The sequence below is a fragment of the Coturnix japonica genome, chromosome Z, assembly GCF_054131305.1.
Source record: "Coturnix japonica strain WE chromosome Z, WE-NBRP24, whole genome shotgun sequence".
Taxonomy (NCBI): Eukaryota; Metazoa; Chordata; class Aves; order Galliformes; family Phasianidae; genus Coturnix; species Coturnix japonica.
The window spans coordinates 841379-855814 of record NC_140702.1 but is presented as its reverse complement, the minus strand read 5'-3'; the positions used below and the strand labels follow the sequence as shown (position 1 = coordinate 855814).

Genomic DNA, 14436 nt, shown 5'->3' with positions numbered 1-14436 from the left:
TTGTGATGGAGCCTGCTAGCCTTGCAAGCACATGAGGATTCTCAAGTATGGGAGCAAACTCAAAAATACCCTCTTTTTTTTCAGGCATCAAATGATGTCAGATAACTTTTGGCTTCTATCAGAAAAGCATTTCTAGCACACATATCTGATTTTCCTGAAACAATTATTAGGAAAAGATACAGTAGACCTTGAATTCAGATCTTTATGTCTAGAGTTGTAGAATGTTGCATTGGAATAATATCTTCAAAGTATAACTTTGTAAGATTTCTTGTAATTGTGCCTGGATATTAAGTAAGTGATCTCGATACAGAAGAGACATCTCTGTGTTAGTAATGACAAGACAGTTCTTGTCTGGCTAGTAATTTCCTGAATACTTTGCCTTCATTACTCTCTTTAAACAGAAAAAACTGCTTTCTGCCTATGGCAAAAAAAAAAAAGGCTGAAATGAGCCTGGCAGCTCAAAAGTAATGTCTTCATTATGTATGTCATTGTACTCCTTGTGTCTCTCATAGTTTCTATGGAAACAAATAGGAGGCATTACTTTCGGAGCAACCTATGTACATCGTGTATGGGGGAACGCTTTATATTGCAAACTCTTGGGGTGGTGAAAGTCTGTTCTGTGAAATAGCTACACACATGGTATCTATTTATTTATTTATTTTGCATTTCAACTTTGTTTAGGATTTATAGCAATAGAAATACCTCTTATGGTATCTGAGAAAGGCGTAGTGTTGATTGGATGTAGTTTTTGGTGCAGTTCCTAAGCTGAGGTTTTTACTTCTGAAATATTCTTGTTTTCTTTCAGGCTTGTGTGCTTCTCCGTATTGGCTTGTTTTTGAAAGTGAATTAATTTCCACTGTTATTCCTTTAGGATTTAAGAATTTATGAATTATCTATAATACATTTGTGGAATATTTCTTGATGACTATGTCCAGTTCTCTTTACAGTTTAATAATTAGAATGCAGTTTCCTCTTACATCATGTTTTTTTCCTCAAAACAAAAAGCATCCCATGTACTGTATTGCAAAGAGCCCTTGAAGTGGTTGCCTCCACTTAGAACAGCTGACCTTTTAGGAATCCTGGAATGTATTGCTATTGATAGGTCTGCTTTGAGATTTGTCTGAGGCTTTGATTATTCTTTTGAGTTTACTGTTGCCTTTAAGTGTATTTATATAAATACATAATAATAATACATATACTTAATAATACATATATAAATTCTTGTCTTTGTGCCCTAAAGCATTGGTAAGTCTGACCCTGTCTGATAGCTTAGCCTATGCAAGTTCCAGTGCAAAGACTCATCCTTTTTTGTTGTCCTTTATTACTTATTTACTATATGTATATATTAAATAATACTATATGTGTATGTATGCGTATCTATATATATATATCTAATCTATATCTATCTAGTATTATCTGAGACCCGTTGTTTCAGGCACACTGTATATCTGAAGCAAAGCCCTTTTCGAATTCTCTTCCAAATAACTGACTGCTTTCTTGAGAACTTCATGAGTACTTCCAAGAACAGAGTTGATGCATACTGTCCCGTGTGAAAGAAGTGACTGTGGATTACATAAATTGATGTGCCTAGCCTGCCAAGCAGTGAATACCTTCCCTCATTCCTGCTGTCATATGTCTACAGAGATTTTATTGGCTGGCAGTTGGAGAGGCAGGGTCTTGGCTCATTTATGCCCCAGAAACATGCTGTGTCTGCATTAATATTTCTATAAAAATACATTACAAAACATTTTGGAGAGAAAGCTAAATATACTTAGTTATTTGGATATGCAGTAACTACCATGTTAAGTCACTGTATGAATTCTTCGAATTCGGATGAGTCTGTAGCTTGGAGATAGTTCCAGTGGTGATTTTAAAAGCAAACAAGAAACAACCACCTTCCTTCTGAGATGGTCTACCCAGTTTTTGTCTTTTTGAACATACCTAAGAGGTGTTCAACTAGAATGTGCTTTATTTTCTTTCCTCCATTTACAAGAAGATGTATTACAGGGAATTATTCTCTAAAAAGATAACTCCCCTCAAAATCAAATGTAAAAAAAATATAAAATAAAAATGTTTACCCTCTAATATGGCAAATGTCAAGCATTTATTTGTCAGTGCTTGGAGACTTACAAAGTGCAGCTATCTAACATAGGTTTGGCAGACTCACCACTCACTGGCTAAAGGGATTTCCTCCTACCATCTAATCTTAAGTGTTAAGTTAAATGTAAGTTAATGTAACAAATGTGTTTTACATGCAAATTCATCAAGACATATGAGCTTCATCTTGTTTCCCTTCCTTCTGACAGGTTGTGAAGATGAGAAAAGATGTGAAGAAAGCCAGAGTCCTGACCATTCGCAGACTGACCAGACACATCGGGAAACTGAAGTTGAAAAAGTCAGTTCTAAGCATCAGTGCTCTTGAGTATTTTAATAAATGAGATAGTAACTGGATTATCTTCCTAATAACAGGGACAAGGGATAAAAATACATTACACAGAAAGCTTAAGGCACACTGATATATTCTATTAGTCATATTTTTATCTTAGGTAGGCTCAAAATACTAACAGAAGAGTAGTTTCATGAAGTAGAATTGAGCTAACATTTAAAAAGGAGTTAGTGTTTGGAAGTTCATCACCACAAAGGACTTTTTACAGCATTTCCAAAACCATCAGACTCTATCTTTTAGGCTCTTCTGCTCTTGATTAGAAGTTGCCCATTATTTTCTCATTGCAGTACTCTGCAAAGTTGTATAACAACAAAAATATTATTTAGTATGTGTATTTATACAAATTATACTTTTTCTTTTTTTCTTTTTTTTTTTTAAATAATTGGGGTTAATATTATTAAAGCAAAGTTGTCAAGGTTATACTTTTGAAGGTAAGTGGCCCAGAATGACTTGAGTTATCTCACTGGAGATAAAAAAGATAAGTCTGTTACAGTGTTGGAAGTGTAAATTGGATGTAATATTCTATGAACAAATTGTATGGGCCTAGTGAGCCCATATTTAAATAAAAAAATTAAATATTTATATTTAAATGTTGCAGCTCTTAGACTGTAGTTGTATTTGAAGCAGGAGTATCTCCTACGTGCTGGTGGTAGGAATTGTAGTCATTCTCTTCTAATCAAGTAATGCTTGTTTTTTTATTACTTTGCTAAATCTTCAGTGTGGGTTTTTTTTTCCTTCTGTTCAAAAGAGGAAAGCACTATACTACAAAACCACTCTTCAACAATACGTTAATTTAACAAGGGGATGTGATTGTGCTTATTCTTATGATTGTGTGATGCTTAGTATCACCATGCTGGGAGAAGAAAGTGAATAAAACTCGGGTGTTTTTTTTTTAATAAAGACTCCATTTACAGGGGCTCAGAAGAATTGAAGTTAAAGAACCAAAAACGAGTTGAGAGATTAATAGAAGAAATCCATGCTATGAAGGTATTGCCATATTTACATATTTACATATTAAGTATAATTAAGTTTAGCACTAAAAACTTTGTTTTTTAGGACTGCATTACTGAGGCCTACCTGAAATATTTTCAAAGTCAGCTTGGCTGTTACTGCAACACATCTGGAAAATCAAGAGTGTTTCCATATTTCCATCTTTGTTTGCTGCATCTGTCAAGGTGTTAAACAGTTTGAGTCTTAAACTTGCCAAACTAAACTTGAATTCGTCTGGGCTGAGTGGTGCTAGAAGTTTGTGCTTTGACAGTTTAAGTGCAGGAATTAATTTTTTGTTCCAATTAAGATGGTAAGAAGTGTTTTGTATAGCTGATTATGGTTTGTCAGTTCTCATAGCTTTAAATGGCATAATACTGGAATATTGTTTTCAGCTTTGAAGTTCTGTTTTAGTTTTTGAAACTTATCTTCAATAGAGAGGCAGAACGTGATTCAGCTTTTTCCTTTTTCTTTTCTCCTGCTGTCCATTGGTACAGTTTTTATATCCTTTTCATTATGATGTATGAGCAAATGCTTCAAAGGCTTAATGACTTCGTACTGTTCTCTACTTCTTGTATCTGGATTTTAGCAAGTAATGCTTACAGCTGTGTGTTTTAAAATGGGTGTAGACTCCCATTTCAGCACAGGCATTCACTATTGCATGAGAGAACTACTTTGACGTTAAATGGCTGTTTTGTTTGTTTTCTTTCCCTTGATAACTACAGTGGTTGTATGACCTCTACCTATTTATTTATTTACCTAACAATTAGTGTAGTCTTCAAAATAAGCTGGCTAATGGAAAGGCTTCGTTAATTTGTTTCCATGACCTGCTTTTTGCCAGATTCGTCAGACAGAATCTCATGGATTTTTAACGTATTATTTGTAAAACAACAGAGCTCCCACAGATCAGTAAAGGGGAAATGTTCATCAGAGAATTGCAAGGGTTGGAAAGGACCTCAGGAGATCCTTGAATCCAACCTCCCTGCTAAAGTAGGTTATCCAAAATAGGTCACTATCACTGTGCTGCTCTGTAAAGCATTCAAACAACATAAGTGTTGTCCACATGGTGCTTTTCCTTCCAGGGCTGGCTCATACAGACATCCTAGTGTCTGCCAGCACTCAAGACTGTATTGGTCACATAACCTTCAAGTAGTTTTGTAAGTTGATAGAAGCTTTCTTTCAGTCTGCATTTTTCCCTGTGCTCCTACAGTTGTGCTCAATTAAGGCCAGTGATATCTTGGGGTGCATTTAAGAGTATGGCCAGCAGAACATGGGACGTTCTTCTCCCCTTATACTGTCTCCTGGTGAGGCCACATTTACAGTACTGTGACCATTTCTGGGCTCCCCAGTTAAAAAAAATACATGTTTTCATGTTGCAAGAGAAACTTGTTTTTCTCCAGCCTGATTCTGGAAGCTTGGACCTTCAGTTTATTCAGCATCAAGGCACAGTAGTCTGTGTTGATAGCTTGTCCAGGCTGCAGGAATCACCCCTTTCCTATCATTAAGGACATCCAGTTTACCTTCTGAGGTCTGCATTTTGAACTTTTAATGGCAAATTCATGTTTCTGCTCCATAGACTGCTGTTTTGACTCTGGCTTCTGGTGGCACCACATCTCTGATAATGATGTGAGACAGGAAACTGTCACTTTCAGCCTTGTATTGGTCCAGTAGGTCCTGACAAAACTGACAGCCATTCCTACTTTTGTATTTCATTATAATAACAGAAAGAATGATTTTTTTTACATCAACTACATGTTTAGATTGTACTTCTTAAATATAAAGATAGTTAATGTAACGCTGACTTCATTTTAAGCCTCCATCATTGACAGAATACTTAAATAGAAGCAGCTATCACGTGTTCCTTTTCTTGTACACGTTAGGTTCTTAGTTACAAAGTGAAAACAGATTAGAAAGACAGTATTTTGTTGGATTTGGGACAACTTGAGGAAAATATTAAAGTAGGTTCTAAATAGTTCTGTCAACTATCTTAAAAATATGGCTTGCAGATGAAGCTTTTTCCTACCAAGTCTTGCATAAGAATTTTACTATTTTGTAGTTGGGATTTTTTTGGTAAGGATGCAAAATAAGCTATTTTCACTTTTTTTTTTGCAATATGGCTCGCAGATGAGACTCCATCTCCTTTCTGAGTCCTACATAAGTATTTTTATTGCTTGCTTTGATAAAAATGCAACCTTTGCAGTAGTACCAAAAACAAGTTAATGAAACCCATATGCCTTGATTTATTTGCAAATTGAGCAGTGACAGCAAACCAAAACACTTCTTGTTACTGTTATTCAAAATAACTGGAGCAGCGTCAGCGTGTCCTTGTGCCCATTTTGAAAACATGTATATTCCAAGTATATACTAATTTTGTTGTTGTTGGTTTTTTTTCGTAATTCACTTAAATTTGAGGTAGAAAGGAGCATGTCTGTAATCACTGTATAAACTTAGTTTGTAGTTTGTCCATCTCATGCTGTGGTGTAAGTTTTTCTATGGCAGTTCCAATCGACAACCTTTTGCTTTCTACCACCCTGTCTTTGTATTGTAATGTTTTTCTAAAGCAGCTAAGAAGAGTATCTCCAGGAGACAGTAAGTCTGTTTAATCATTGTGGTGGATCTATACTAAACTCAGTCCGGCACTAATATCAGCTGTCCATTTTGGGACTCTGCTTCTGAAGATATTTTGACAGAAAAATTACATCTCTTCACAACTGTAAAAGAAATTCTTCTTAAATAATGTAGTGAAGGTTTATTCTTATTTCCTCTAGAGGGAAATTTCTTATTTCTATAGAGGGAAACAGGAGGCCAACCGTAAATCTCTTTATAGTCACAGAGAAACTAATTAGTTCAGAATGGTGACTGCAGCTGCTATGATTTTTTTTTTATTCTAATTGATTGCTTTTGTGTGTAATTTCCCCCCTGGTTGCCTCCTGCTTACAAAGAATATGCATAAAGTCTGTTCTGGGAATGCAATACTAATGTAAACATGACTTTAGTGCTGGACAGTCTCATTGGCACTTCTGTTAAGGAAAAGATTTAGTGAGTGTGTGGGTGAATAGGATAAGGCAGAATAATTGTGCATTTAGGAAATGAAACTAATGCCCTGCAAATGAGTGGGAGTTCTAAGATATCAATACATGCAGTAAATATTGTCCACCGAATCAGTATCTAGGCTTACATTTCTAATTAGTCTTTGGCCATCTTACACCAAAGTCTCTGTTTAAAAGGAAAGGGAAAAAAATGAATTCTTGTTTTCCTAATGAAAAGTTGGACATAGTAAGTAGAAGTCAGACATGTATGAGTAGCTATCATGGTGTTGGAAAGATAGCAGTGCTGTTCTTTGGGTTCCATGAGAGTGAAAATTGCATGGTAGTGCATTAATGCTTTGTTTTCATTGGGGTCTGAATTGGCTATTATCAGTGAGAAGGTGGATTTTGGAGTTACCATAGCTGTGTGAAGTTGATGCATTGTTATTTCATGTCTTCAGGCAGAAGACAGTCTGTTCCTTTTGAATCCATTGTTTTCCCATATACTATGTGAATTTTCCTGCTGCAATCATGTGTGTTTGTGGGGGGTGGGGGGAAGGAAGGAAAAAAAAGAGTTTAACTAAAAGAAATATAAAGAAAAGTGAGAAGGATGATCAGAGGTATGATTCAGCATCTATGTAAGATACAACAACATTGGAATAGGATTCCCCAGGATACAAGGTGAACAACTGGTCTTGGAGGTCTGCTCTCTTTATGTACTTGTGCCAGATAGTTCTTTTGTACACTGTATGCTAACGTTTTGATCAGGAGTTTCTAGCAGCCAATTCCAAAATCTGTAGGTACTGAAAATAGTCCTGATTTTAATGTTTTGTTGCCAGATCTCTTCTTTTCACCTCCATCCATGACCTATATGCAGAATTATCCAAATTTGTCACATTAATGAAAGAGGCTGCAATGAAGTGAACAGGCCTGATAAGAATGTGTAATGCAGTTATTGGCTTGCAATATTATTAATTTCTTCCTTGATTTCTGGGATTGAGGGAATATGTGATGTGATTATCTTAGCTTATTCTGTTGTGCTGTTTTGTTTTTTTTTTTCTTTATTTTTTTTCCTCATGTCAGGCAAATGAAAAAAGAAGGTTTACCTTGTGCAGGTTTCAGGATATCTAGGAAAGGTCAAAGTTAACATATTTTCTTTCTTCCATACTTTAATAAGTGATTGAAGGAGTATTGCTCCAAGAGGAAGGGATTGGAAAAGGGAAGTCTTTCCTTGCATTACTACATCTGTTCTCTGAACTCATGTTTTTCATGCCCTCTGGAAGTAGATGAAAAAGGGCTGTGTACGTGCTTGTCTGTATTTGTGCTCTTCCATCTCCATCCACACCTCTTTGGTTTCTCCTACCTTCACTAATAATTTCCATTTCTATTTAAAAGCAGGTAGAGCTGAGTGGCATCCATCTGTCTGTCACTGTCTTCAGCAGGAACTTGGTAGCATATCCTTTTCCTGGCTGCTTTTTGCTCTTACAGGCAGGCAGAGCAAAGAGGTGTAGCTGAAAGGAAGGCATCTTTCAGCTTGCTGTACGTAGCGTCCCCTTCTGGCAGGCACTGCTGTTTTTCTTCAGTTTTTACAAAAACAGTTCATCTGGCAACAAGTGCTGTTGGCAACAATCGTGAATACCAGGGATAGTAATTCAAAACTGAAGATAGTTCCAGCCAACACAAGGCTGTTTAGAAGTATGTTAACCCTGAAATTGCATGTGGTTGCTATTTTAATAATAAAAAAAGCAGTGTGGAACAAATTTCCAGTACAGAGTGAAGTTACAGCTTGTGCCAGTCCAAGTGAACACTGACATTCAGAATCAAAAGATGTTGAAGGAAAAAAATATTTAAATAATGATCATTTTGGCAACAACGTGTTTGCTGTATTGAATAATGTGGTGAGCTTGTTTTTTCCCTTTCTGTATGGCTTTTTTGAATCCTTCTCATTGTAGTTACTTTCATAATACCTACCACTTTTTGAACTGTCACAAGATTACAGGCTTTCTGATCCTTTTTTGTGCTATGGTGAAAGGAGTGACTTGCTCCCTGAATGTGGCTACTGAATCATATGGGAACCTCCAAAATTAAACAATTCATTTAATCTAATTAAATAAATAAAATGCCGAGTTCACAGTGTTCATCTCTGTAGACTGATGTAATTGTTGGCATTTGACTTGCATACCTCTTGAAATATTAAATTAGTTTATAAACGTGGCAGAAAAGAGCAGCTTATACTTGCCAAATAAATTTGGGTATTTTACAACAGCTTAAACAAGCTAGCTGTGTTAACTCTTGTTTTGGGGAGTTGGTAAGTTTTCTTTTCTTATTAAGCTGTATAGCTAAGCATCAATCCCCTGGGTTCACAGTTTGCTTTTAAGAGAGCTTGTAAAAAAATAGCAGAATTTAGCACAGCAGAATATTTACTTAGAGGAAAATATTAATTTGGACAAAATTCCATTTACAGTAATAACGAGTTTGGTTCGATGAGAATTTTAATAGAATTATTTTTTTAGATAGCCCTAAAAGCAGAAAACGTGGAAGAATCTTAGTATGAAACCTAGATAAAAACTCACAGGTTGACATTGAATTTCACTTGGATCTAAACTGAGACAGCAATACTGTAGACATTTAGTAATGTTTAAAATTGGTGCCAGCAAAAACCTGACACCAATATAGATTACAAAAAGAACAATTGCTAGGCTAGTTCCTCTTGAAATACATGCTTACATTCCCAGTGATTAACTGTAGTTTTGGAGTGCATTTTTTAACAGGTTAGTGAGAATTAATTCTCATCAAAACTGACTGCCATGTATTAATCTACACAGAGACTGCAGTAGCTGCTGATCTTCTGGGGAGGTTCTATTTCATGTTATCATTTCCTCTGGTGATTTCTTTCATTCTGTTACTTTGAAAGGCAAAATAACTTTCAATGTAAAAATTTAGAAATGTAAGGCAATTGATAAAGAATGCAAAGTCATATTGAAAAAAAAATGGTGTTTCTTTGAGTAAGCGCTTCAGGAGAATTAGTAACTGTAAAGCCTTTTCTTTTTATATCTTTTTCTTTTCTTCCCTTTTCTTTGAAATCTGGATGTTTGAGAAGTGAAAAAACTGAAATTACTGTAGGACGTAATAACAGTCTTCAGTCATAATGGCACGGGGGAGCATATTTAAATTATAATTTGTTTAATTTGTCTGCAATTAGAGATAAAATGCATTCATTTTTACTGTATGAAACCTTTGGGTTCGGTATGTGATGATGTAGCATCAGGTCACCCAGTCAGACTGTGTGGGAAGGCTTTGTTGGTTTTGCTGGTTGATCAAAACATTCTTCTATGAGATTCTCTTTCTGTTGTGGTTTTGCTTTCTTGTAGCTGTCTGTTCTTTAAGATTTTAGTATTTACAGTAAAATTTGCTTTCTGTGGAAAACTGAATCTGTGCATCCACTTTCTTTGAGCATTTACCAGACCAACGTTGCCTGTAAGTTGAGCAGAAGTTTAATTTGGTGGAATATTTTATTAAAATGCTTCATCCTTCTTGACATCAGCATTTATTCAGTCAGTATTGGTACATTCTTAAGGCAGTTTAATAAGGACGAGTCTGCACAACATGCCTTGCATTGCTACTTCACTGTAAATTCCTATTGTATATCTCTCACTGTAATGTGAACTGTCATCTTAGTTGATAAAGAGGAATGCATTGCAATTGTGCTGGTTTCTTTTCCTTGTCTGTACGAACTTTGAGTGCACACATGCCTCAAACATTCAGTCTTTACTTTGACAGTGTATTGCTTTATACTAAACGAAAATGATTGAGAATCTCTGTTTTTTCTCTAAATTTTCTTAATATTCAGATTTGGGCCTGTGGCAGGTATGATAGTGACAGTGCCATCCTAGACACCATGTGTGTCAGTCTACTTTCAGTCAGACTGTTAGAAGACCTCATAGGATTCTCACTTTTGGACTTAAAACCTCATACCTCCTCAACAGTATTTGGTAATTCCAGCACAATGCTTTTTCTTCCACGTGTATGAAGAAGTGAGGAAAGTGTCTGTTTGCAGTCTGCTGCAATAGAAGATGATGGCAGGCCTTTTTAGAATGGAAAGAGTGAAATTCTAGGTTGAATTCCTGATAGAAAAATTCATTTTATTATTTATTATCATCTCAAACTGCTGTATTTTTAAGAGAAACACATGGACATTAGGACATGTATATTTTTCATGGCTGCTAGTAATAGAATTTGTAGTACCAGGGTATTGCTACTGTATTGATTCACCTAATAGAAATCAACCTCTTTTGTTAGGTTTTTTTTTGGTCAGTTTTGGACAGAAAGAGTTTAATGATTATCCAGTCTGCTCAATATACCTAAGAGTGGGTCTTCAGCTGTCAAAAGCTTTACTCCAAAAGTTGTGGTTGGGAACAGACAGTGAATAACATGCTGTGAGCTTACCTAACACCAAGTCACAGTTACTGATCTGTTGCAAATTTCCATATGCTTCTCTGGAAGGATTTTATGTAATTTAAATGTCATGGATAAAGATGCATGTAACCTGGATTGCCAGGATTCCGCTGAGGAAAAAAAACTAAAGCCAAGTGAAAGCTTAAATTTCCAGGAGTCAGGAAGGCTACGAGCTCTTTGTCCAGAATGAGAGTCCCCTTCTTCAGTATGATATTGCCAAGAGAGAAACTGTGGCCCATTTTACCCCTTTCCTAAATCGGAAGAAGAAAATGAGAACAAAACAAAACAACATACCAAAAAAAATCATTCAGCAATGATTATTTTCTGCCTCTTTGTCCATACTAAAGGACCTAGAAAAAATACAGGAAGCAACAAAATGAGGCTGAGGGCTAAAGAAACACATGAAACTCGTTGATGAGAAGGTATCCTCAAACACTCATTCAAGGGTAAGGAAGATGATAATGTCTCAATAGATGTGAATTCAGTGAAGAGTAACAGAATGCAGTTGAAGTTTCATCAGAAATATGTGATATTAGGCACGCTGTTGCATTAGCAATCTGTATATGTCCTGACTCCATTACTTATTATTTTAGAGACATTCTTTAAATGTAAAATAAAATAAACCAAAATTGTCCTGGAAAGAAGGTACATATTGCATGATTTCATAAGGAAAGGCTTACCACTTGCATGGTTAAGAAAAATTGAAACACATGGTGTGGAAAATGATTGAACTGATAAAGGTAAAAGGAAAACACTGGTGGAAACAAAATTGTCTCTGGATGATAGGTAAAATTTTTATTGGTGTGAGGACTGATACTCCTAAATTGTTTTCACAGGCAGAACCACTGGCAAATTGTTCTTCTGAGTCATCTGAAATTGCCTTAGACAGCATAGCTGAGAGCACATGTGTTGTGAATAACGTTGCATTTCTGAGCTGTGTTAAAGCCTCATATGACAAGGCTGGAGTTTTCTTTCTGTCCTCCCTGGCTATTCTATAAATCACATTTCCAATTGCTTTAGGTTCAAGCATATATCCTTCTCACTATCGCTTTGATAAAGAGTAACCTGAGTAACCATTACCAGTGCTGATATGCCATATGTTCTTGACTTCCATACAGTATGGTCTTGTTTTTCCATGTAAGACAGTTTAGTTAAATAACTGCATTGTTGGAAAACAAAGAAAAAAACCAAACCAACCCAAAAGCAGAAGAGTAAAATCGACCATATTGCCACCTTCTTGCATTATCTGTCACATCCAGAGGTAGAATGAAGATCATATAAAATATTATATAAATCCTTTTTTTATTTTAAAGAAACACCTAGATTCAATGAAGCAGTTGTGGGTTCCAGGTCTTCATTCATAACTTCCAGCCGACTCTGACTATAAGCGTGTCACTTAACCACCACGTCCTACTTTCACCATCTGTAAAACACTTCTGAAAGTCATGGAAAACTGAATCATAGGTCTTTTCCATCTCTAGATTCTATTAGGTCATCCAGTCTGTCCATCTGCCAGCATGAGATTGTTTCCTACATTCACCGGTGTTTTTCCAGTCTGGGTTCTGTGTGCCAAGTGGTTGGGTACCTATGGGAGGTGAATTTGCAGACTTTTAGATCTCGGCATGAGGAAGCTCTTCCGACAATAACAAATATTGACACAAATATCTTAATTGACCTCAAGTGTTGCAGTTTACTATGGATTCGACTTAGGGCATATACTTCTGTGGAGTTGTTTGGGGGGGGGGCGGCTCTTTGTTAATTTCTTTGGTTGTTGTTTTACTTTTCAACTTCAATTTCATGGCCTTCATGCTGTGTATTTGTGTATGTCAATAAGAAAACATAATATTTGCATAAACAACAATAGAAATTTCTATATATAACAACCGATCTTCTTCCTTTAAGTAGTCAGTGGACGATGCCAGGTACTTATAGTACTTAAAAGGAAGATAAGCCTTAGAATATAGTAGTGAAGTCTGATCATGAAAAGAATAAAGATGTCTTTCACCCACAGGAAATAAAGCCAGACCAAGTTACCAGACTTGCACTTAGGAAAGAAGTTAATTTTGAAAGTGTCTGCAAAAAGGTAAGAATTGCTGATTTTGTTGCTCTGTATCTATGAGTGTGAGAAAAGACATGAGCCCCGTACAATGATATATTGTGCATGTATGTGAGTGGGATTATCTGCATTTGCATGGTGTGTGATGTATGTTATTTTGGACCTTAACTATAAATCTTCTGTTTCTAAAGACTTCGCTCCAATAGGACATGTCTGCAAAAAGTAGTATAGCTGTTTTAGCACAAGTGGCTTTTAATTAAGGCTGGTGGGCTAACATCTAGCAACAGGAATTGCCTACCAGGAGGCATAGTCTTTATAAATAGGTTGGTCATGTTTTTAGTACATTTACATGGATTAGTTAATGTAAATAATCTAAGCTTTCAACAGCAGTTGAAAATAGGCTCTAAATATTTAAGAGTCAGCGAGAAGCTTATCCATTCTAAAGAAACATTAGCCTGAAATAAGGGTGAAATGTTAATGCAGTCCTTTTCAACACAGTGTTTCTCCTGATGTCCACTGACTAAATATTAACTAACTAGTGATAACTGTAAGGCATGAAATGAAAACATTGGAAAGAGCAGGAAAAAAGCAGCCTGTTAAGCAGTTTGCTGCAGAAATGATCTAATGAAGCAACTCTGAATCAAAAATATCAGTAAAACAAATGGTAGGTTTTCCTCCAAATCCTCCTGGATTCCTTTGGATGGGTTAGCTGAGGACTGTGGAGAGTCTGAGGTATGAAAAGTACATCATACACAGTCAGAGTTTTAATGTAGATCATTTCCTCACATATATGATACCACTAGTTTAAAATGTAATTACACTTTATCAAAGCATGTCCATGTATGGTGCAGCTCATTTATCAGCATAGAATGCAGCAGGATGTCACTGAAGCAAAATGAAGTTAGTATACTAGGGCAATTACAATTTGGATCTTATTAACATATGACAGATGTTCTGAAGGTAATACCTCCTGTTTTATTCTGTTGTCCCATGACATCAGAGGCAGATATTGGTGGACACCTTTCTGCTATCTATTTTATGTTCAATGCATCAGCCTTGTTCTGATTGCATTCTCAAAAAGCATAGAAGCCCCAAAATGAGATACTTGATTCAATTGTTTTGAAGGAGTTTATGGGTTTATATGTTCGGAATTGCGTTGTCTAAGAGGATAATTCTGCTTCACTTGCCAAGAACATAGAAGGGAGTATTGATAATTTACCAGTTTATTTCATCTATCCATTTCTTTTCATAGGATTTCTTCAAATATAAGCAAGGGATGGCAAAGGATAGGAGAAGGCTGTGGAATTTTCCTAGCTATGGATATGTTCTCCTAGATAATACGATTCTTGTTTTCATAGTCATGGCTGACTGTATATTTTCCAAATTTAATTAAAATTGGCTTTTATTTTGCCATAATCATTGAAAACTTATAACATAGCTGTCTTGAGGGACCTGTTTTGTTTCTT

General features: G+C 35.9%; 1 protein-coding gene across 6 annotated transcripts in view; it reads left to right on the top strand.

The window, feature by feature from the left end:
* Positions 1-14436, top strand: part of SRFBP1 (serum response factor binding protein 1) — a 35009-nt gene that overhangs the window by 8770 nt on the left and 11803 nt on the right. For all 6 annotated transcript variants that reach the window (XM_085530419.1, XM_085530420.1, XM_085530423.1 and 3 more), the window contains 3 exons: positions 2307-2395; positions 3361-3433; positions 12926-12997. In XM_085530419.1, the coding sequence (XP_085386545.1) occupies positions 2307-2395; positions 3361-3433; positions 12926-12997 (234 nt within the window). The remainder of the gene's footprint in view (positions 1-2306; positions 2396-3360; positions 3434-12925; positions 12998-14436) is intronic.